At 42.1% G+C, this 22,800-nt stretch overlaps 1 protein-coding gene across 1 annotated transcript in view; it reads left to right on the forward strand.

Annotated features, from left to right (window-relative positions):
* CRYBG3 (crystallin beta-gamma domain containing 3) overlaps positions 1–22,788 on the forward strand; it is a 125,681-nt gene extending 102,893 nt beyond the window's left edge. Inside the window, exons 18-22 of the mRNA XM_052639667.1 lie at positions 10,596–10,735; positions 13,240–13,363; positions 18,391–18,549; positions 20,181–20,340; positions 21,110–22,788. Coding sequence (XP_052495627.1) covers positions 10,596–10,735; positions 13,240–13,363; positions 18,391–18,549; positions 20,181–20,340; positions 21,110–21,198 — 672 coding nt within the window. The 3' untranslated portion in view covers positions 21,199–22,788. The remainder of the gene's footprint in view (positions 1–10,595; positions 10,736–13,239; positions 13,364–18,390; positions 18,550–20,180; positions 20,341–21,109) is intronic.
* The last annotated feature ends 12 nt before the right edge of the window (positions 22,789–22,800 follow it).

The following is a 22,800-nucleotide window of genomic DNA, read 5'->3' on the forward strand; positions in this document are numbered from 1 at the left end:
TGTAGAAGTTTTTTTGCATGGAGGTGGGGGGACAATTTGGGCTTCCCAGGTGGCGCTGATGGTAAAGAACCTACCTGCCAATGCAGGTTAGATGTAAGACATGCTGGTTCTATTCCTGGGTCAGGAAGATCCCCTGGATAAGGGAATGGTAATCCACTCCAGTATTCTTGCCTGGAGAATCCCATGGACAGAGGAGCCTAGCAAGCTACAGTCCATAGGGTCGCACAGTCAGACACGACTGAAGTGACTTAGCACAGCATGGGAGGACAATTCTTAAGACTACTACAGCAAGCCACAGACTAGGAGAATATATTATAAGCTCCAAAGGTTTAATGTATAGGATATAAAAAGGACTCTTTCAAAATACTTGGAAAAAAAAGGCAACCTTATTTAAAAAATCAGCACAGAATATGAGTAGGCAGTTCATAGGTATGAGAAACATGGCTTAGGATGTAAAATGCATATTAAACCTCACTATTGAGCAAGTAAATGCAAATTAAAACAGTAATTAGGTAGCATTTATTACCTTGCATCAGATACAAATATTGGAAGATCTGACAACAGCAGAATTTAGTCAGTGGCAGAGAAGTGGTATTATTTACATAAAACTACTGGAAGAAGAATCGATTGGGATGAGGGAAAAATAAGGATGTTTGTTGCAGCATTGATGGATGAAACAAACTAAGGCAAAGCATTTAAGGAAATACAGTGTAATAGGTGAGGTTCATGTGTTACTATGAATATTACATAGTAAGATGCATTTATATAAAATTTAACAACAAAGGATGTATAAGCGCTAGAAAGATTGGCAACTTCAGCACAGTGGTTACCTCTAGGGAGCAGGGAGATTAAAATTCAGCTCTGCATGTTATGTTTTTCTTGTTTATACAGTTTGATATAAATATAGTAAAATATTATTTCTGGGTGCTAGATACATGGTCATCTAAATTTTATTTATTCTTTTTGAAATTTGTTTTTTTTTTTTTAAGGAAGAAGACCAGTTAGAAAGGTAGGCTTGTGATGAAACTGATTTTCTAAGCCAAATGAAAGAGGCTTTGATGAGGTGGATTATAGTCCACTGGAGAAGAGTTTGGTTTGGGAGTCTGACAGACCATTGCTTGTTAGCTGAGTGGCCCTGGGCATGTTTCTGACCACCCTGAGCCTCAAATTTCTTATCTAATAAAATGAGGATTAAAGGAGCTAGTGCATGTGAAGGCTTTAGCACATGAAAGCACTCAGTAGTACTATAATAGCTCATAGATGAGAATTAATATTTGTTGTGCAACATCAAAATTTTATACACTGAGGTATTTATACGATTTTGTTTTACATAGCCCAAATTTAGATTTTGGATTAGAGTCTAATTAGAGACTTAGGAGCCCTCTATTAAATTTTCACTACTGCAGATGATGAAAATGCCCTTTGCACACTGTTGGGTGTTTCTCTGGACTGGAATGGCATTTGAGGTGCACATGATACGCACAGTCACACACATACCGTACACACTACGCACAGCATGGTGCATTATGCTTACTGTCCTTGAGTTCTTAGTGTTTCAGACATGGTTCATTTGGCAAAGATCAGGGTGAAGTGATATTGTCGGGTAGATATTTTTAAAATAAAATAACATGTTACATTTAGAGTCTAGCCAGTTAGCATAATCCTGAGGTAATATCAACACCTTTCCCATACAAGCCGTGATTTGAAACTCAGCCCTACAGTGCCAGTGTACAAGTGTCTATGGGTTTTTTGTTTTTTGGGGTTTTTTTGTTTGTTTGTTATGTACGTAACTAAGCATGTTTATTGTTCAAAGGAAAAGAGCCAGGATAAAGTGAAAGGTGGAAATGTCAGAGAGGGGAAGATAATCGATAGGGAGAGACAGGTGATGGGACAGAAGAATTCCACTGGACTTGGCAACTGAAGATACCTGTAAGAGTGAAGATCTGGTTAAGGCAGATAAGGATGTGAGATGCCAAAATGCAGTAGAGATGATATTAACTGTGATTCTGGCAGACGAGGCTGCAGAGACCTCTGGAGATGAGAATGTGAAGGGCTTTGTAGCCCATGAAAGGAAGTTCTGGACACCTCCTGCTAGAGATCAGAGCTCAAGAGCTTCCTCCCAGCTCAGAGACTGAGCTTATTGAAGTATACCAGGCACTTGGCAAATTATCTGGCATGCAACAGTAGTTCAGAAATGTTTGCTAAATTGAATAATGTCTTCTTCCTTCTAAACAATGAGAAATAAGACAAGATTTTATCAGATGCTTTGTTTTCAGTATTAACATGTCCAAGTAATTTTCTTTTCTTTTTTTAAAAAATTGGAATAAGGCACCTTTATTTAGTCTTTAAGACACTAAGTCAGACTTTCTCACAAGATTTTTTTGAGTAGCTGCCATGTACCAGCCTCTAATAAAAAATGGGAATGGTGAACAAAATAGGCCAAGTTCCACATTCTCACTCCCGGGATGACCTCTTTGTCCAGTAAATGTGATCTTTGAACAGGACATTCCCTTTTGTTATGTTTTTGTTAGAGATCTCTTTCTCTCTCTTTCTCTATTTGCCCCTTCTCCTACCTGTGCCCCATCCCCCCATAGTCTTACACAGGCTCTAACTAGAGATATTCTGTGTAATTACACAGACCATACTTCTAACCCTCACATATGCTCATTTCAAAAAATCTTTTAACTATGTGCTTTCAAGTTACAGTTTATATACTCTCTGTAGTGAAAGATTACAGCCTTGGCTCCATATTGACACTGAGCTAGCCAATACAATTTAACATTTGCTTTGTCTTTAAAGTTAGGAAAAGACCATTTGACAGACTTTATTCTACCTCAAAGACTTTCTATATGGATAAAAAGTGAACGAAAAAAAATATATAAGGTACATATCTTCTCTTTACCATCTTGAAAACTTGTGCAGTTGATGACTAGGGAAATTATTTCATCCCCATTTGTTTGAGCTCATATTCAAGTCTGTATAGTTTTGAAAAATACCAAAGCTTAGTTAGATTTAAACATTTTATCCAACATATATAGAAGTTGTGCTGATGTAAATGTAATCCTTCCAGCAGAGTACTTGTACACAGGGTCTCCAAGCTTCATATTTATTTATTTGCTATTTATGTATGTATTTGGCTACCATGAGTCATGGCACATGAGCGCTTCCTTGCATCGTGTGGGATCTTTCGCTGTGGCACATGGACTCTAGCTGTGACGTGGGCTCAGTGGTCAAGGTGCGTCAGTTCCAGAGCTCACAGGCTTCAGTAGTTGTGGCACACAGGCTCCCTAGTGGTGGTGCACGAGCTCTGGAGCCCAAGGGCTCAATAGATGGGGTGTGCGGACTTAGTTGCTCCCCAGAGTATGGGATCTTAGTTCCCTGACCAGGGATTGAACCCGCATCCCCTGGATTTTCAGGTAGATTCTTAACCACTGGACCATCAGGAATGTCCCAGGTGGTGGACACACCTGTTAAATTGCTGTGATAGGTAAGAATGGGGGGGGTCATAAATATTGCCCAGCTGAGCAAGATGAAGTCATCTGCTTCAGATAGTATCACACCTACCAATCAAAAATAATCTACATGATGAAATTACTTAGAACATTTTAGAACTGTTGTGAAGGGGTTAAGAACATAGCCTCTGAAGCCATTCTGTCTAGTTTCTAGTTCTTTTACTTCCTATGTGTGACCTGTGCCTTAACTCTTCATCTGCAAAGCACGGATAATAATCGTACCCATGTCAAAGGAAAGTTGCATGGATTAAAGGAGTGAATATGATTTTGCAGTTCCTAACATGAATGTATTTTGGAATTTGGAATTTTTCACATTTTAAACAATAATATGATTCATTGGTTCATAGATAGTATGTATCCCCAGAAATATTCTGGGCAGTACCCCATAATTAAACACATTTCTATTTCTGTAACAAAATATAATCATAGCTACACAAATTGGATAAATATTATAAATAGTCTTCTGCTTATTCAGGTCAGATTTTGTTGCCAAATAAACTAGGTTAAAAAAAAAAACTTAGAAAATATATATATACACCTCTCCATCCATCATTTACAAACATTTATCTGTAGTTCATGTGTGTGTGTCTGTATGTGTGTATGATGCCCAGCACATGCTGTCACATGCTAATTATTACTGCTGTTATCATTTAAAATATTTAGTTGATAGACTGATGGTTTTTTTTTTTTAATGCAGTTTTAATACTCTTTTTCTTTCTTATCCACCATCTTACTTTTAGAAACCGTAGCCTCATTGCATGACTTAGACTTGACCCAGCAGGAATGCCCTGTTCTGTTCCTGCTGACACCTAAGAAGAGTGTTTGGCCCCAAATGGTTGGCTGTCTTCTGAGTTAGCATGGACTTAGGCCAAGAGATTTGTAGAGATCAAATTGTAGTTAAATTCTGGTGGTTTCTTTGGAAAGGTCACATTGCTCTGTCACCATCAGTTTTAAAGACTATTAGCAGTATATATATATATATATTCTTCCTATTTTCAAGTTTGAAAAATGTATCAGAAAAATAAGACTTTTAAATAGCTCTATTTCTTTCAGTGCTTTCTGCTTCTGAATGATTGCCTTCCTAATCTCCCTAACCTTTAAGTACATTTATAAATTTAAGTACAGTTGACTCTTGAACAAATGCAGGGGGTTAGAGATGCCCACCTCCCCAGCCCTACCCCCTGTAAGCGGTGGAAAAATCTGTGTTTGACTATTTCTACCTCAAAACAAAGGACTTGATAAATGTTTTATCCAAGGGCAGGAAGATGAAACACTCTGGGTAGAATCAGGACTCAGACCTACTTCTTCCAATTCCATACATCGTGACCTCTAATGAACACAAACTTTCCCCTACACTTGAGTTAATTTAAAGAACTGTAAAATGAAAATATTTACTGAAAAAAAAATCCACATACAAGTGAATCTGCATGATTCAAACATATATTGTTCAAAGATCGACTGTGTATGTATAAATTAAGACCAATATAAATAAAAATAGTTTAAAGAGCAAGTTGGACTTGGGCTTCCCAGGTGGCACTGGTGGTAAAGAACCCACCTGCCAGTGCAGGAGACATAAGTAACATGGGTTCGATCCCTGGGTTGGGAAGATCCACTGGAGGAGGAAATGGTAACCCACTCCAGTACTCTTGCATGGAGAATTCCATGGACAGAGGAGCCTTGTGCGTTACAGTCCACAGGGTCACAAAGAGTCGGACACAACCGAAGCGACTTAACACACAACACAAAGAGAGAGTAAATATGTATCAAACCTCTAAAGAGGGCATGACTTTAAACTCAGAAACAATAGATGTTCTCAAAGGAAAAGTTTGATAAATGGGACCACATGATGACATCCTGCTGTTGTTAATGAAAAAGAGGGACATTTGTCCATGTTGGTTAGTCATGTTTCATCCTTGGCTAATGCTGTTGGTTTGTGTTCTTCACCCATTTATGTATTGGGTCTCTTAGAGGATCCTTACTGAGTTAAGTAAACTGATAGATACAAATACCTTCCTCTGTCATTTTCTGCAATTATTTTCCCAATCTTCCTGCTTCATCATTTTTGAAACAATTTTTGAGATCCCCTCCATCAAATTTTCCACTGTTTGTTGTTGTTGTTCAGTTGCTAGGTTGTGTCTGACTCTTTGCAGCCTCATGGACAGCAGCAGGCCAGGGTCCCCTGTCCTTCACTATCTCCCAGAGTTTGCTCAGATTCATGTCCAGAGTCAGTGATGCTATCAAAGCATCTCTTCCTCTGTTGTCCCCTTCTCCTTTTGCCTTCAGTCTTGCCAGCATCAGGGTCTTTTCCAGTGAGTCTGCTCTTGGCATCATCGCACTGTTATCTTAAGGCAAATTTCTAGGTATAGAATTCCTAGATTGCCTTTGAACTGGAGAGTGAATTTGATGCAGTTTGAATGATAATGACAGCCTTTTAAAAACGTTTTTATGGACATTCTCCAAAAGGAAGACAACAAATGTAAATATGCAGGACCTATTTTCTTAAAATATCACTTTTAACATTTAAATTATATCCTCACATAAGCTTTTCATTTTTTCCTGTGGAATATAAAACAGTTACATCATTAGATGCTTCTAATGTAAGGGTCTATTGCTCTTGCCACAGCAAACTCTTTACTTGGGGAGAGTGTTGCTGGTGGTGGACCAGGAGTCCACCAAGCTCCTTGCCTGTCTGCCCTTCCTTACTGATTAGTAACTCAACAAGTAAAAGTAAGTAGAAATGCTTTTTCATGAGCTTGAGGGTGAAGATGTTGGGAAAAGTCCAGCAATGAAGGCAGGGTCTTACCTGTGGATTTTGATTGTCCATTCAATTTCAGTCACCAGTTTTAGTGACTAATTTAGTGCCTGCTATTGGCTGCTTTTCTAACCTGCTATTCTGGACTTTCCTGTAAGGATATTTCTTCTATAAATTGTTGAGATGCTTCCAATTTTTATTTTGCATATAGCAGAGGAGAAGCCTGATCACATGTGCAGTAACTCAGGAACTCAGTGACTTGAGGTGAATATCCATTCCTGACCCAGTTTATGTTGTTTACTGAAGGAAAATCAGTGCTTCCCGGGCAGCTTTTTCACACTTAGCTTACTGTCTCACCGCACACTGTGATGCTTGCCTTCTTTTCAGCATATTCAAACCCCTATGTCTGTACTGTCCAATACCATAGTAGCAATCACATGTAGTTTTTTTCAGTTCAGTTCAGTTTTTTAGTTAAAGTTAAGTAAAACAAATTCAGTCCTTTGGTCACAGGAGTCACATTTCAGATGCTCAGTGGCCATAGGTGGCTGGTAGCTACCACACTGAAGAGGCAGGTATGCCGCATGGCTGTCACTATAGGAAGCTCTGTTGAACAGTACTCCATACCTTCCATGATCCTCAGGCAACCTTTGCCACATAACATAAAGAAAAAATTACTTACATCTTTCTGCTTGTGTTTAGTCATTCAGTCTTTACCAGTTTTTAAAACCTGGAAATTTCTTAGCATCCTTGATCTTTCCTTATATTTCAGAAGACCCATAGTTCATCCTTTTCAAAGTGATCCTTTCCCTCATAGGGTGATTCTAGCCCGAGGTTCTGAACTGGGGATTGGACCTCACCTCCTTCTCTGGAACCCACCCCTCTAGCCTTGGCTTATTCAGATTCTTTCTAATGATGCTGCCGCCTTCCACCATACCTGCAGGTGTTCACAGAGGCCACAGCTCCTTTCCCTCCTTCTCTTTCTAAATATAGCTTGTGTGCTTCATCTCCAGTCTCCCCTACTTATTTCTCCACCCTAACAGCCTAGATCCCACCCCTCATCTCTGGTCGATGGCTCCCTAAGCTCCCGCGTTGGTTATCAACTGCCCCGACTGCTGAACCCAAGCTGCCTTGTCACAGGTACCCTCTTCCTCCACATCAGGGGAGAATTTTATAGCGAGGCCAGCTCTTGCTTTTCACTTTCTTTCCCCTTAACTTCTGTGATACGTCCTCTTCTGGCTCCTCTCCGGGTTCATTATTCTGCCACCTCCACAGGCCCGCCTTCCGTCACCACTTGCAGGCTCTGTGTGTCAGCGCGGCTCTGTTCTTCTGTTTCCCTGCCCTTTCCTGTAACTGACTCCAGTTATTACTCAGGTTCTAGGAGCTCCCAAATGATCATCCCTACATTCGATCCTCTCCCTGAACTCCAGATCAAAGGGCACAATGTTCACTGAGCACTTCTGTTAGGGCTCTCCTGCCTCTGTCTCAACAATAAAACCTCTGGTTCTCAGTAAAAGTTCTTAGCTGCTAGGCGTGTTTGCTCTCCAGAGTTTCTCATATATGACAAATTTCAGTTGACTTTTTAAAAAAATTTTTACTTATTTTGGTTGCACTGGGGACTTCATTGCTGCACACGGGCTTTCTCTAGTTGTAGTGCACCGGATTCTCATTGTGGTGGCTTCTCTTGTTGCAGAGTTCAGATTCTAGAGTGCAGACTCAATACTTGTGGCACACAGGCTTGGTTACTCCACAGCAAGTGGAATCTTCCTGGACCAGGGATTGAACCCATGTCCCCTACACTGGCAGGCAGATTCTTATCCACTATGCCACCAGGGAAGTCCAGGAGTTGATTCCTGAGCAATACAGGGGTTAAGGGTGCTGACTGTCCACACAGTTGAAAGTTGGCATATGACTTGACCGTTGGCCCTCCATCTCTGTGTTTCCACATCCAAGGATTCAACCAACCTCAGATCATGCAGTACATATTTATTGCAAAAAATCCTTGTATAAGTGGACCCATGCAGATCCAGCCCTCATCGTTCAAGGGTCAACCATGCCCCCAGCCACACTCACATGTTTTTCTCACTCTCTCATTCATCTGTTTGTCTTACTTGGGCCCTTTTATCACTGTGGTAGTTTTTCTGGCCACCCCTTCTTCACCAATCCTGACCTTCCACACCCCCCTCCTGTTTTTAGGTCAGGCTCTTTTTCTTTGTTCTAGAAGATTCTTTCTATGTCCTGATACTTAACACTCTATTTTCTTCACTCATTTGTTGCCAGATAAGTTTCCTGAAATCCATTTGAAGAAAATACACGTAAACTACATTTCTATGCAAACATATGCACAATAATTACCAATTTAAATTTTGAATAAGTATTTCCATAGTTCAAAAATCAGAAAGGACCAAAGGCCTGCAGTGGAGAACTTTGCTCCCACTCCTCCCTTTATCTTCTTAGATCCTAGTTTTCTGACACATTAGCCATGGAGGTGCTTTATACTTGATTTTTTAAAGAAAAATTTTCATGTGTATAAAGCACATATTATACATGTGTGTACATAAATTATTTTCCCTTCTGTACACAAACTGTAGCATAAGAAGTCTGCTCTCCTGCATTACTCTTCACTTTGTATTTGCTGCTAATGAACATATCTCAGAGATCTTTCGTAATGATCTCCTCACTGTTTTGTACAGTTGGATAGAATTCCTTCGTGAATGCACCAGAGATAACCCATGCCCTCATGATGGACTTTTAAGTCATTCTCCATCTTTGCTATTCCTAACATGGATGCCAGGAATAACACTTTCGTAAGTCATTTCGGTCTTACGCAGGTATAGTGAGAGTCTGTTGCTGGACTATTCATTTACTGTTGTCCGAACAGCCAGTTCCCGCCTATTGTATTACTTCCCATGTACCGGGTTACAGTTGGCCCAGCCCGTTCCTCCTCCTCTGCCCAAATACCTTCCAGGACTCCCAGCTGGCAGTGGATCTGTCTGCTCTGTCAGGGTCAAGGGGATGCAGGCAGCTCGATACACAGTAGCAAACAGTGGACGCAGCTGGCACCGTTTCCTGCCAGACTCTGTCTTTTGGCTACATTGGTTTAATTGCTGTGCCCCAACATAGCTCATGCATTTCTGTCCCCTTCTCTGCACAGAGCACCTTCCCTCTGCTCTCCTTAGGCCTCTGCAGGTCACTGGCATCTTTTGAGACTGACTGAACTCACACAGCACCAGTTTATGAAGCCTCCTTGATTTCTACAGCCTTCTGCTAAAAAGAATTTGGGCTTCCACTGGGTTTTTTCATGGGGTGTCTCTTTTTCTACCCTGGATTACTTCAAGATGTCTATGCAGTTCTCCTACTGTAGCTGCTGCTGCTGCTGCTGCTAAGTCGCTTCAGTCGTGTCAGACTCTGTGCGACTCCATAGACGGCAGCCCACCGCCTGGTGGGATCCCTGGGATTCTCCAGGCAAGAACACTGGAATGGGCTGCCATTTCCTCCTCCAGTGCATGAAAGTGAAACGTGAAAGTGAAGTCGCTCAGTCATGTCTGACTCTTCGCAGTCCCATGGACTGCAGCCTACCAGGTCCTCTGTCCATGGGATTTTCCAGGCAAGAGTACTGGAGTGTACTAGTGTACATCGCCTAGTGTAGCTACTAGCTAGTAATGCCTCACACATAAGGATGTTGACTTGTTTTGGTTTCTCATCCCACAGAAGTCTCCTAGCATGGTTAACTTGTATACACAAATGAATGAAAAAGAGCAAAATTGATTCTGTTCTTGTCTGACATGAGGGGTTGGGGAAATAAGTACTCTTTAATGTCAAAATCACTCCCACCCCTGTGCATTCTGGCTTTTTGTCGTTATTACTGTTAAATTAGAAATACCTTCTCCTCCCTCCTAGGAATATCTTTAAGAGCCTAGAGCCATGAAGTCTTATAGCCTCAGTGATTTCACCTGTGACCTCCTGGGAAGAGAGGGTGCTGTTCCATTCTGTGTTTATTCTGTGACCCCCTAAAAGTACTGGCAGGACCAAAAGCATGGTCTGTTTTATAGCACATTCAGACCTTAATATGTGACTGGAACAGGTCTCTATTTTTATTGTGAGATTGACTACTTTTCTAATATTTCAGTTTTGATTTACAAAAAAAATTGAATAAGCATTATTAATGGAATCTAGTCTCACCACTGCAGCTTTGACAATAACATCATTCGCAGGTGCAGCAATCAACGATCTGCATTTGAGAAGTGGTGGATCTGGGACACCTGCACTGTGACTGGGATGTCACCGAGGTATAGTCACCCTCTGGTGATGCTTTCTCTTTTCTCTGCTTTTAGGTTTTTGAAGAACCCTCCCTTAGCCTTTTTGCTCTGGAACACTGTGAGGGGAGAGAGTTACATCTAGAAGAGGCTGTGAACTCTGTTCTGAACAAGGACCTGCACTTCTACACCCAGTCCGTGTGGGTGAAAAGTGGACTGTAAGTATGGGGCTAGGGCCTGGCCTGCTTCAGTCACTGTGGCAGGTCAGCTCTGCACAGGTGCTTTCTGTTCCCCACTGCCTCTGTTACTTGGTGTGATGGTACTCTCACTTCTTTTCTGTCTCCATGTAATAATCATAGTTTCTCTCAAATAAAAGAAGACTGTGGACTGTGTCCTGTATGCAGTAGCAGGCAGTGGTCTGGGAGGACTGCCACGTGTTCAGAGCGTGGGTCCTAGAGTGGGTGGACCAGATGACTGTAACAATTTGAGCCCTCTTTCCTTTTGGAAGGAATTTAATTGAATCAGTGACCTTGACTAGGTGAGAGACCTGCTTAAGACAAGTGACTAAAACTATTAGCGCTTTTTGGTGTTTTGATTTGATGTCTTGTTTATGCTAGAGCTGTTTTGTTCTAGGGCACTTATTTTCATGCTCGGTGTCCTGGCTGACCCAGCCTGCCTACCAGTGTCGCTGCTTATGCAGGATGTTGGGCAGCGTGGGTGCAGGTCATATGGGGCCTGCACTTTTACCGTCTGGGAAGATGACTCTAAGAAAAGAGATGAAAAATGATGGGTACATAAATTAGGCATGAACTTGCATATTTATTCAGGACAGAAATGGTAAGTGGCCTGAAAGTGAGGGGCCCTGAAGTTGCAGCTCTCACACTTCCTAGAAAATCTTCATCTCAGGACATTTCTGAGAGTGGCTGTCAGCCTAGCCTGCCCCTCCTCCTGTACCTTTGGTGTTTTGGTACCAAAAGTCATCCAAAAGAACACACATTGCTCTCTATCATTAATATAAGGATGCCGTTTGTGTGTCTTATGACTTTGAAATTGTGTGACAATCAACTGTCCTTGTTAAATTGTCTGGGGATAATGAAAGAGAAAGCCAAGACTATAAACTGATTTGAAAATGAAGTTTAACAGTTATATGGTTCTGGATTCTTTGTGAGAGAATCGGTACATGGGATAGGAAGAGTGAAGGCTGTCTGAAGGTTTTCCTAGGCTACAAATGGCTCCCAGAATACCACTTCATGCACAACTAGCCGCCGTCAGTGACAGGTTTTGTTTTGTTCTGTTTAATCCTTACATTATCCCACAGCTTTAATCTGTGGTGGTAATGGGGGCAAGCTTCAATGCTTTTCAGTTGTGAAATTCATTAGATTAATATATAAGGAGGTCAAGTTTATTAGAACCTTATCTCGGTTTTATAATTGAGACTTCCCTGCCTGTCTAAAGAGTCTGCAGACCGGGAGAGGCAGCCCAGCCTCCCCATGGCCATACCGTCCTGACGGTGCACCAGTCTGACGGTGTAGGCTGTGTTAGCAGGAAGGGGTGGAGGGAAGGTCGTCTGTCTCACTCGTCCATGCGTAATTTGGCCAAGCCTGATCTCGGCTGTGGAGAGCTGTGGCTTTGTCTGAACAAGCCACCTCATCTTCACGCGTCCTTTCTGAAAGCACTGTGTGCCATGACCTGGGGTCCTGCTGAGAAGTGCAGTTTCTCTTGGCGGTCCCAGCTTATTTTCCACAACTGTGTGTCCAGCTTGATAACCACCTCAAGCCGGGCTCGGCAAACCTCTACAGCGAGGGGCCAGGTGGTCTTTTCAGTCTGTTGGCCGGCCTGCCTCTGTCACCTAACGCCATGGTGCAGAAGCAGCCGAGGCCAGTGCGGAAAGGAATGGGCATGACTGTGTGCAGTGGCGTAGGTCTCCAGGCTCCAGACATACTCCACGAAGCCCTGGACACTCTGCCCAGCTGGAAGGCCCCTGGGGTCCTGAGAAGTATTTGGAAAAGGAGCCAGTCTCAAGAGTTCAGACAGGATTTCTGTGGACAATTTTAAGTAGTCCTCGTGGGAGACGTTGTGGGAGGAGGTGTGTTTGTAGAGGTTGCTAGAGCCACGCAGAGAGGCTCTGAAGAACGTGGGACAGCAAGCCTAAGAGCGGGAGAGGAAGCCGGTATTTTTTAACTGGGTAATTAGGGAGGGATTATCGTCTATGTCTGAATCTTAGAATGTTAGGGGGAAAAGCCTGGTATTATCCAAATAACACAGAATTCTAGAGCTGGAGGGAAACTTGTTTTGAAAGGAAGACAACCAGGTTCCTGCTGATCTTCTGGGCCACAGTCCAGTGCGCTTTCTCCTCATCCTCTCTGGTTTTTCCACTGAAATACACATCTGGGACTCCCCTGGTGGTCCAGCGGCCAGGATTCTGCCCTCCCAATGCAGGGGATCCAGGTTCAATCCATGGTTGCGGAACTGGATCCCACGTGCTGCAACTGAGAGTCACGTGCCACAACTAAATATCCCGCATGCCGCAACTAAGACTGGGCGCTCCCAAATAAAATCAGTAAATGAAAATAAACATGAAAATACCCAACGTTTTTTCTCTTAGTAACAATCTACAAACCTAGAAGTTGGAACAAATGAACCCTATATGGTATAGTAAAAGGTATTTTTGATAAGAGATTGCTTTAAGCATCCCATTTTTTTCTTTCCTGTTCTCATATAGGTGGATAGCTTATGAAGGACCCAATTTCTTAGGAAGACAAATCCTACTCGAGCCTAATGAGATCCCAAATTGGAGAGCATTCAGTGGATGGAAAACCATTGGTTCCCTCCGTCCTGTGAAGCAGGTACAGAGAAAAGAACCGTATCATCTAATAATAGAGCTCAATTTCCTAGTAGAAATGTCATAAACCATAGCATCTGAACAGTGGACCATTTAATTTAGTTTGCCATTTATGTTACAAGAGGATCCCATTAGGATGGGATCATAAAACTAAATCATAAAATTGTACCTAAGGTCAGTATTGGGCTTTAGCTTTGAGTCTTAAGTCTGATTGACCTTGTTGTCTTTTCATGGGAAAATAAGTATCCTAAGCTCCGCAGCAAACAATGGAAACAAAAATGAACCCTGAGAGTGCACTAGTTTCACCTCCTAAGTATTTGGCTCCCCCCAGCCCCGCTTACATAATACTCAGGATGGATCCTGGCAATTTAATGAACATAGTATTTATTGCACACCTACTGCTTGTCAGTCTTTTATGCAGAAACTTCCCACTGTTCTTTGGGTTCAGTCTCATCTCTTCAGCATGGCCTGTGTGGAATGGCTCCCCCTGGCTTCTCCAGCCTCGTCTCTGTCTCCCCCTCACACGCTGGCTCTGTGCCATGCACTAGCACAGAGTGCTTTCCCACACTTACGGGCTCTGTCTAGAAGTTTCCTTCATTCTTTGCCTGGCTAGTTCCTTGTCTTCCTTTAAGTTCATCTGAAGTGTCAGGCCCTCCAGGAAGTCTCTCGTACTCTCTCTCTCTCTGAATCTAAATGACACCCTTAAAGACCTGGTTCTGTTTCTACAAGACGCTGCCTGAGGTGTGTAATGATGTGTTTGTTGGATCAGGCACTTTCTAGCTCTACAACAAGCCCCACGAAGGGCTTCTCACTCTGCACTTCTGCCTGTCACAATGTCTGGCGCACTGTAGGCACTCAGGGACTGGTTTTTCAGTGAAGGAATGAATGTATAAATGGATAAGTTGAACGTTGGATACTATGCAAAAAATAATTACAGAAGATATATAAGGGTAGACGTGATTTAGGCCTTACCGGAGCTTACGTTTTTGTTGGGAAAACATGCCCAACTCAAAGCAGTCATATAAAATGCAAAATGGAGCGGGACCAAGGTAGCGGACTAGAAAGACCCTGAGCTCACCTCCTCTCACAGGCACACCTAAGTCACAACTGTCTGCAGAACAACCATCGATGAAAAAGAGGGACCCACCAGAAAAGATCCTCTACCACTAAAGATATGAAAAGAGGGGCCACTAGGAGTAGGAGAGACAGATTTGCAAGATAATCAGATCACATCTCCTGGGTGGGTGACCCAATAATTGGAGAAGAGTTCGTCCAAAAGAGTGAGGGTCTGAGCCCCACACTGGGCACCCTAGCCTGGGGACACTGCACTGGAAAGAGGATCCCCCATAGCATTTGGGCAGAAGAACTGAAGAGACATTTTTCCAAAAAGGAAATGCAGATGGCCCACAGGCACATAAAAATATGCTCAGCATCACTAGTCATCAGAGAAACACAAATTAAAAGCCATCTTTTAATATCACCTCCCACCTGTCAGAATGCTGTTTATCAAAAAGAATGCAAAAGAGAAATGTTTTTTTGATGGATAAATGGATAGACACACACGTGTGTGTACACACGAGCATGCACGTGTGTGTACACACGAGCATGCACGTGTGTGCACACCATGCTCAGTCCCACTACTGTAGTTCTGTTGGTTCAGATCCTAGCTCTGCCACTCAGAAGCAGTGTGACTCTGAGTGAGTCACTTCACTTCTTGGCATCTCAGATTTGTCACTGGTGAGCTTACCCCTCAGTATCACCATGAGGGTTAAATCATCATGAGGACTGACACAACATCTGGCTCATGTTGCTGTGGTGACACCTTTATTTTGAAAGGTTTTTATTCCCAGTGTCCTTGGAGGGAACCAGAGATGCCCAGCTGAGGGATACGAAGCATCAGTGCCCTTCCCTAGCACAGTGTGCGGTGCAGATCTTTCTGCACTGCGTCTTGCTTATTCCTCAGTCCTGTCACACAGGATGATAGGGAACTGCCCTGAAAAGCCATGGGGGGAAAGCACGGCAGAAGTGGGATTTCAGTTTAGTTGATATGTTAGTAGTAACACTTAATCCCATGTTGTTAGAAACTCTGGAAGCCAAGTTGGATGCTGAGAATTTTTCCCTCACTTTTGAAAGGGGATCCCTTGCTGGGAAGGATGTCCCTGGCTGTTATTCAAGATAGCTAGAACAGTAGCCTCTGATTCTACATGGAAGTTTCTTTTAATAACATTGTTACTATCCTTGAATTGTGCATTAGGAAATTATCCCTAGTTAAACATTCACTTTCAAAATAATACTTTAATATTTTCCCTTTGTTTATTTAGGCCACAGCTTTGAAAACCAGCAGAGGAACTCTATAGGTACCTATAACAGTATTATGAGTCTTCCATCCAATCACTCCCCAAGCCCGACCCTGCTTAGCTGACAAGATCAGGCGCATTCAGGGTGGTTTGGCCATAGATGGATGTATTATGGGTCATAATTCCTTTTTCTGGTAAGCCTCTTGGCACTGCTTTGGCTTATATTATTGTTTAGAAATTCAGGAATCATTAAAATGTGATCCTCTGAGGTTGGAAATGAGGGCTTCAGTAAGGCAGTTAAAATGCTTATCAGTGCTTTAATGTATAATCACAGAGAAGTCAGACTACAAGTGCATAATAAGAGTGATTATTACCTTCAGTTCAGTCGCTCAGTCGTGTCCGACTCTTTGCAACCCCATGAATCGCAGCATGCCAGGCCTCCCTGTCCATCACCAACTCCCGGAGTTCACCCAAACTCATGTGCATCGAGTCGGTGATGCCATCCAGCCATCGCATCCTCTGTCGTCCCCTTCTCCTCCTGCCCCCAATCCCTCCCAGCATCAGGGTCTTTTCCAATGAGTCAGCTCTTTGCATGAGGTGGCCAAAGCATTGGAGTTTCAGCCTCAGCATCAGTCCTTCCAATGAACACCCAGGACTGGTCTCCTTTAGGATGGACTGGTTGTATCTCCTTGCAGTCCAAGGGACTCTCAAGAATCTTCTCCAAAACCACAGTTCAGAAGCATCAATTCTTCAGCACTCAGCTCCTTCACAGTCCAACTCACATCCATACATGACCACTGGAAAAACCATAGCCTTGACGAGACGGACCTTTGTTGGCAGAGTAATATCTCTGCTTTTTAATATGCTATCTAGGTTGGTCATAACTTTTCTTCCAAGGAGTAAGCGTCTTTTAATTTCATGGCTGCAGTCGCCATCTGCAGTGATTTTGGAGCCTAGAAAAATAAAGTCTGACACTTACATGAGCTAATTGACTAAAAACTGTGATGTTTGGTCCTAACATAAGTGGAACTGTCCTTTGTGAAGGTCACACCTGTTTTCTTACATGTACAAGGTAAGGAAACTGTTGTAAAGGATGTAGTGAAGCCTCCAGAATTAATAACTGTAGGAGACTTATAGAATTATGATTCATAGACTTACAAATTACAGGAATTTAAATACCTTACTGTTGCACTGTGAATATGGAAATAGTGGTTTGAAACAGTTAAAACACTTTACCAAGTAAGAGATCTTTTTCATCTGCTTTACATTACCGTATTTAAGAAACTGTCCTTTTATTTGCTTATTTAAGTGCCCAGAATGTTTATTTCCATAGGAAGGCTAAACATTTACCAATTTACCAAACTTCAACTAGCCTCACATTTGATCCATCTTAAACTTCAAAGTAGAATATTCACTGGTGGGCTTACCATAATGCCTTGTTGCACTTGCCTAGCTCTTACCTTTCTCAGCTTGAAAAGTGCTTCTTCATTCAGTAACACATCATGTGTTACTGGTATTTGACAAGGTTCTAAGTGGAATGCCAGCATCTGATCCAAGACAGGGATATTGAGTGTCCTGTATTACTACATTAAGACTGGAGGCCTAAGTCCTGGGGCTGAGAGAATAGTTTCTGTGGTGCTTCAGCCATGTGCCCTGTTCTTTTATCATCCTGTTCCACTGCCAGCTTTGGAATCAGTCTCTTATTCCCCATGTCTCAGAGTAATGAGTGCATCTCTGCACAGGCCTTAGAGCATCAGGGTGAATAGGGAGGGTTTTGGCACAGGCAAACCTGGTTTTTCCATATCTGTGTAACCCTTATTTGTAAGAATGCAGGTCATAATTTTACTTTTTCCTGTGGTGGTTTTAACTTTTGAACATACCCTGCAACATGCAGGATCTTAGTTCCCCAACCAGGGATCAAACCTGTGCCCCCTGCAGTGGAACTGTGGAGTCTTCACTGGACCACCAGGGAAGTCCCTTGTATTCTCTTAAAGGTTGTTCTGGTCATTAATTCTGAGAGCATTTAGGACTAAGTCTCAATAAACAGTAACTGTGATCCTTAGCGGCAGGTCCTAGACTTAGTATCTTATTTGAAAACTTCCTATATATTCCAGGCCCAAGAGATGAAATTTTTTGTTACCCAATTTTTGAGTAGCTACACAGTGACCACCTATATGCAAGGTCTCTCTCCTTGAAATATCAAGGTCAATTTCAACAAAGTATAAATAGAAACAAAAAAATTACTAGAGGGCTCTCAGCCACCTGGGTTTTTCACAACTTCCCATAGAGGTCATTTGGCACTTAATCATAGCACAAGCCAGCGTGTCTTATCATTGTACCTTGCCTGCTCAGTTGTTATTCCATCCATGGAGGTAGTACCTTGCCCTTATTCTTACTCCCCAGCCTTCCCCAGACCCACAAGGACATAGTAGTTACTGCATGAACCTCATTAAGTCCCTAATTCTGCATCTGCCCCTTGTCATAGCGGAATGTGAATAAATGAAACTATTACCTTTCACCCTCCCAAGAGTGTATTTCAGAAAAGACAATAGAGAGTGTACAAGTGAAGGTATGTGCTCAGTGGTATAAGGGTTTTTAATGGAAAATTTGAAACAGATATAAATAAGCTAAATTCTGTTTCCTCTCACACGTTTCCTTCAGGTTTTCCTTGGAAAGGGCTGATTTCCAGATTCAAAAGGTATTTTTCTAACTGGCTCTGTCCCTCCTGCCACAGCCCACAGTGTACATCAGAATAAGGAACCGAGCCCAGGACGGGTACCTGACAGTCACGGGAAATGTGGCCGACACCAGGACAACCTCTGTGTGCATCTCTCCCTACAGCGGGAAGAATACTCAGATCTGGCACTACTGTCGAGGACTCTTTAAATCCAAGGTAACCAGCCCCACCGATCATATAGCTTGCTTGTTGATCTTCGGTCTTTTAGAAACCAGAATCCTCCCCAGTCAAATGGCATGATACAATTAAGGCAACTGCCTGCGAATAGTCTGCTGCACGATTATCAAGACATTGACATATATTCCTGAAGCTTGAAATGGACTTACGAACTAGACTTTCTACAGCCAAAAATTCTCTGTTTTAAAGTAAAAAGACTAATACATACTAAATGGTTTTTTTAAAACTAGTGATAAAATCATCACACCCAAATGGATGGTGTGCTTTTCTGAGATGTTTCTTACACTCTGTGGCCCAGATCAATTTAGCTGTCTTTGTGATTCCAAACACATTGAATTGAGCCTTTCTCATCTTCAAAACGGGCTTCCCTGGTAGCTCAGCTGGGAGAGAATCTGCCTGCAATGCAGGAGATGTAGATTCAATCCTTGGGTTGGGAAAATCCCGTGGAGGAGGGCATGGCAACCCACTCCAGTATTCTTGCCTGGACAGAGTAGCCTAGCAGGCTACAGTACATGGGGTTAAAAAGAGCTGGACATGACTGAGCAACTAAGCACATCGTTGAAACAGATAATGAAGGTAGAAGAATGCTGCTGCTTTTGGAGGAAGTTTAGAAAATAAAGTCAGGTTTCTTTGTTTTTCTGCATCCCTATTACGTTTGATGGTATGGGGAATAAGACACCAGTTTTATTATATCACCAGTGGATTATCAACCTTTTTCTCATGCTTCAACAGAAATGAAAAGCACTCAAACCTAATTATTGTCTGGGTATCCAGCACATCACCCAGTGTTTTCATAAGAAAAACAAGCCCGACCTTATATATTTAAGCTAACACTAACTCAACATTTAATCCTAATTCAGCAAATCTTTATTTAACCATCTGTTGTCAGATCTGGATGTTCTTTTAAAAGCAAGTACCTCAGGCTTCCCTGGTGGCTCAGTCCAGTCCACCTGCTCAGTCCAGTCCACCTGCAATGCAGAAGTGAAAGTCTCTCAGTCGTGTCCGACTCTTTGCAACCCCATGGACTATACATATACAGTCCCTGGAATTTTCCAGGCCAGAATACTGGAGTGGGTAGCCTTTCCCTTCTCCAGGGGATCTTCCCACCCCAGGTTCAATTCCTGGGTCAGGAAGATGCCCTGGAGAAGAAAATGGCAACCCATTCCAGTATTCTTGCCTGGGAAATCCCGTGGACAGAGGGTCCTAGTGGGCTACAGACAGGTGGGATCGCAAGAGTTGGACACGACTTAGTGACTGAACCACCACCACATTGAGACTTACGTGATTTCTAAAATGATGCGTGATTTCCTGACACTCATCTGTACCATGGAAAATTATGATTCCTTCCAACCACAGCAGTTTGAGATTCAAGCGATCACAGGAAAAAAAAAAAAAGGTACCTCTAACTCAGTAGGTTTATATCCATACTATCGCCTTCCCTCAGCCGTAACAGCTTAAAAAGTTGACTGAGATTATAATTTTAGATTTAGTTTTAGATCTTGTTTTCTTTTTGGATGGGCTTGTCTGATTTACTCACATGAAAGAAAAAGGACTCAATCCAACTGATTTTAGCAAATGTAGTACTGCCAATGTATTTCTTGACCCTTCAGGCCAGTGACACATGTCTCGATGTCATCGGTGGTCGAGACACCCCTGGAGCTAAAGTTGCCCTCTGGACCGAACATGGGCAGTTCAGGCAGAAGTGGAGACTGAACAGAAATGGAACCATCAGCTCCTACCTCAGTGATCAACTGGTCCTTGATGTTAAAGGTAGGCCTATGATGAAAGCTAGTGTGTTGTGCCCTTGGATATTCATTTTGAATTCCAAACCTCCACCTCCTCCTGGGTAAAAGACCTTATGTATAAGGGCAATGTTTTGAAAAAGCTGATATGCCATTTTAACAAACAGCAAGCAAAACAATTAGCTATAGGGGAATCAAAAGCCTAAGGACCAAGCCTATGAAGGTTCTTATCGGTACAGTGGTAAAATTTTCATCTGCTATGTGATCGTTGAGAACATTTTGAAATTTGAAGCATCACCAACCATAACATGTCATCTGGTCCCTAAAGAAACATCTCTTTCTGTTCTGAATTGTGTGGTTCTTAAAATTTACAGTAGATATCATTTAAACTCACTTTTGAATTCAACAAGGTCAGGGCCAATATTATTCAGTGATGTTGCTTTGATTGGCTTAGTCACGGCCACTCTTGGTGCAGAAACAAAAATGCAGTGTTGACACTGAGCTAGAGCGCGCTCAGAGCACTGTGTTCTTAAGAATCCCATTGTTAGGGCACATCATTTATACATCTATATAGTATTATACTGCTTAGCTTTTCAGTCACTCCTGTGAGGTCTGGTTTGAGGTGAACAGATACACCTGTTTAACCCTCAGTTTCCCATTTCAGACCATTGCTTTTATAAAGACATATGAATCTACCCCACCAGCAAGTGGGCTGAACAAAAGTCTTCTGACAGTTGTGAAGTTGTTAAGCACCTGTGTGAACAAATTAATCTTTCCTTTTGGAATTGCTATTTTAGGAGGAAATTATTATGACAAAACTCACGTAATTGTAAACCAGCCCCTGGAGGGAGAAGAAACACAGAAATGGGACATTGAAATACTGTGAGAGAGTCCACAGTGGCCCTGGGAGAGCACGGAGGGAGGAGGGCCCTCATGCCCTGTGGAAAGGACCTGCCCACCCTAGGCTCTGGGACCACTGAGCGGAATGGGCTTCTCCCCCAACCGTGAAGACGGCTGCTCTTCACCATGGAAGAGCTCAAAATACGCTTGCCAGCTAGTCAGCATTCCTGTGAAGAATGCGTTATGATCTCTGTGGAAGGTTCTACTCCCGCTTGATCTCCAGCTTCGGTGAGCAGGTTTTTTGAAGTCTGTTTTCTCTCCTTTCTACCAAACACAAATCCTATTCCCGATAGTTACAGGAAACTGCTGATGCTATCACCCTCTATTAGCTATTAACAACTAAGTGTGTGGTTGAGTGCCAGGCACAGGAAAGTGAAGTCCTACAGGTCAAGTCATACTTTTAAGAAGATGAATACTTTTTTCATAATATCTGAAAACATATTTAATAAACCTGCTAAGCTACTGTATTAGATATGCATTAAAAGTTCTCTCTTGAAGCTTTTATATGAAATACCATAAGTATTCACACTTGTAACTCATGCCAGGGAGGGACCTCAGCAAATACAGGAGTGTTTTCTGTTGCTATTCTTTGCCTGATCCTTTAAACTAAAAATGCACAAATAGCCTGTGGCTGTCCTTTCTCTCTTGGATGACAACACTAACCAGGGGTCACTCCTATCCTGGTGCTGACCTCACCTGATCTATCCTCAGGTGTTTATAAGGAAGGACTCTGTCACCTACGTATAATAAATTTTCCTTTGCCTAAGGTAAAGGGAAATTTTAAGTTAAAACCAAGTAGTATTTCAGCCTTGACTATACCATTTTCCTTTACAAACTGTGACAAGAAACTCAGTTTTTCACTTCCATTTTAAGTAGCTTTCATTCAAGCAAAATCAGGTAGGATATTGTCTTGGACTTAGTCTCAACTAAGCATCACCACCATCACTAAAGAATTCTCAAGCATTTTCCCCTCCTAAATTGCTTTTAAACTTACACTAAGATAACTGTTCTCTTCATCCCCAACTTTTGCCAGTAAAGCTGAAAAATATCTGCTCTATTTTTCCATAGAAAGATTAAATTTTCCAGTGATATTTTAAAAAATATCAATCTATATGCACTTTAGAATGTAAAGTAACAGTGAACTGTTTAAACTCCAAGACCCACAATATTGACTTTTTTATAGAGACTTGGTCTTTGCATGTAAATATTTTTGGGGATTTTTTTCTTTCTTCAACCTCAGGCTCTTTCGTAATCTTTCAAACAACACCTGTAAAACAACCTTGCCCATAGATGTGAGTGCCTCTTATTAAATGCGGCAGTGTTATTTAATGAAATTTGTTTTAGGGTAACTTTATTTTAATGGCGGGGGGGGGGTGTATACACAAAGGTATGGTATGTATATTTTCACTGTAAAAAACCAAGTTAAAAAATTTTCATGTTAATTGTTGTTTAAAATTTTTTTTAGAGCCAGTGAGGCTCTTTAAAGAAGTTATTTCTTCCAAAGAACACCAGGTAATGACAGTTAAATTTACATTTATTGGAGCTGTGCCTTTTCTACCACACTGGCTTAAATAAACTTGTCAAAATA

Source organism: Budorcas taxicolor, chromosome 1 (assembly GCF_023091745.1).
Source record: "Budorcas taxicolor isolate Tak-1 chromosome 1, Takin1.1, whole genome shotgun sequence".
In the NCBI taxonomy this organism is placed as follows: Eukaryota; Metazoa; Chordata; class Mammalia; order Artiodactyla; family Bovidae; genus Budorcas; species Budorcas taxicolor.